The sequence below is a fragment of the Cystoisospora suis genome, assembly GCF_002600585.1.
Source record: "Cystoisospora suis strain Wien I chromosome Unknown contig_11620, whole genome shotgun sequence".
Taxonomy (NCBI): Eukaryota; Apicomplexa; class Conoidasida; order Eucoccidiorida; family Sarcocystidae; genus Cystoisospora; species Cystoisospora suis.
In genome coordinates this window covers 399-1,244 of record NW_027164385.1, presented here as the reverse complement: position 1 = coordinate 1,244, position 846 = coordinate 399, and the positions used below count along the sequence as shown (strand labels likewise).

General features: G+C 41.5%; 1 protein-coding gene across 1 annotated transcript; it reads left to right on the top strand.

Moving 5' to 3' along the window:
• Positions 1-811, top strand: CSUI_011423 (uncharacterized protein; the record flags this gene model as incomplete). Its single annotated transcript, XM_068071521.1, has 2 exons — positions 1-487; positions 595-811. Coding segments are annotated over exons 1-2 (267 nt in total), but the record flags the coding sequence as incomplete, so codon positions are not given.
• Positions 812-846: the final 35 nt, after the last annotated feature.

The window sequence follows — 846 nt, the reverse complement described above, 5'->3', positions numbered from 1 at the left end:
CATCAAAAGAAACACACAGAAAACAAGACGAGCACACATACATACACACCCCGTATTCATACAGTTCTTCTTGAGGTGTATATACACCTGATGCTGAGAGACGAGGACTGGTTTGTTCCGGTGTATGTACACCATAGGCCACCATCACCCATTCATAGCACGATCTGACAGGTGATAGATCACTTAGCTAGCTACTCAGTGCGATTTACCTCTTCAGCATTTCTTATCTCCATTCTCTCTCTCTCTCTATGTCCATAAATATACATTGGTATCGAGCAGAGTTAGGAGATGTGCTTATCTACATGCTTGCTGCTGAGAGTGAAGAATGCGGAGGTGTTGTCTCTGTCTCTGTCTCTTTCTCTCTCTTTTTGAAGATCAGAGCCCACTGCACGTCTCACTGAAGGCTGCAAACCTCCAGCAGCAGCAGCATCATCGTCATGCGGCACTTTCTGTCTACCCCTCTCTCTCTATGTATATGTCAGGATATGTAAGTAGCTATCTATATATATAGATACCTATCTATCTATCTATATATGTATATATATATATATATATATGTTTTCTGTCTGTGTATGTGGTTAATTGTGTGTCTAGCCGTCCCGAGGAGCGTCGCTTCGAATTTCGTCGATGTGAGGGGAGGTATCGAAGCTTCTGGGATGTCGAAGAAGACGACGAGCAAGAAGATAAAAAAGATGAAAAGGAAGAAGATAAGAAAGACCACCTTTCTTCTTCTGCTTCTCAGGCCAACAGTCATTCTTCCTCTTCTTATAATCGTCAGAGGAAGAAAAGAAGAACTAGAATCTCAGGTGAAAAAGTGAAACATAAAAAGAAAGAGAAAGAAAGAAA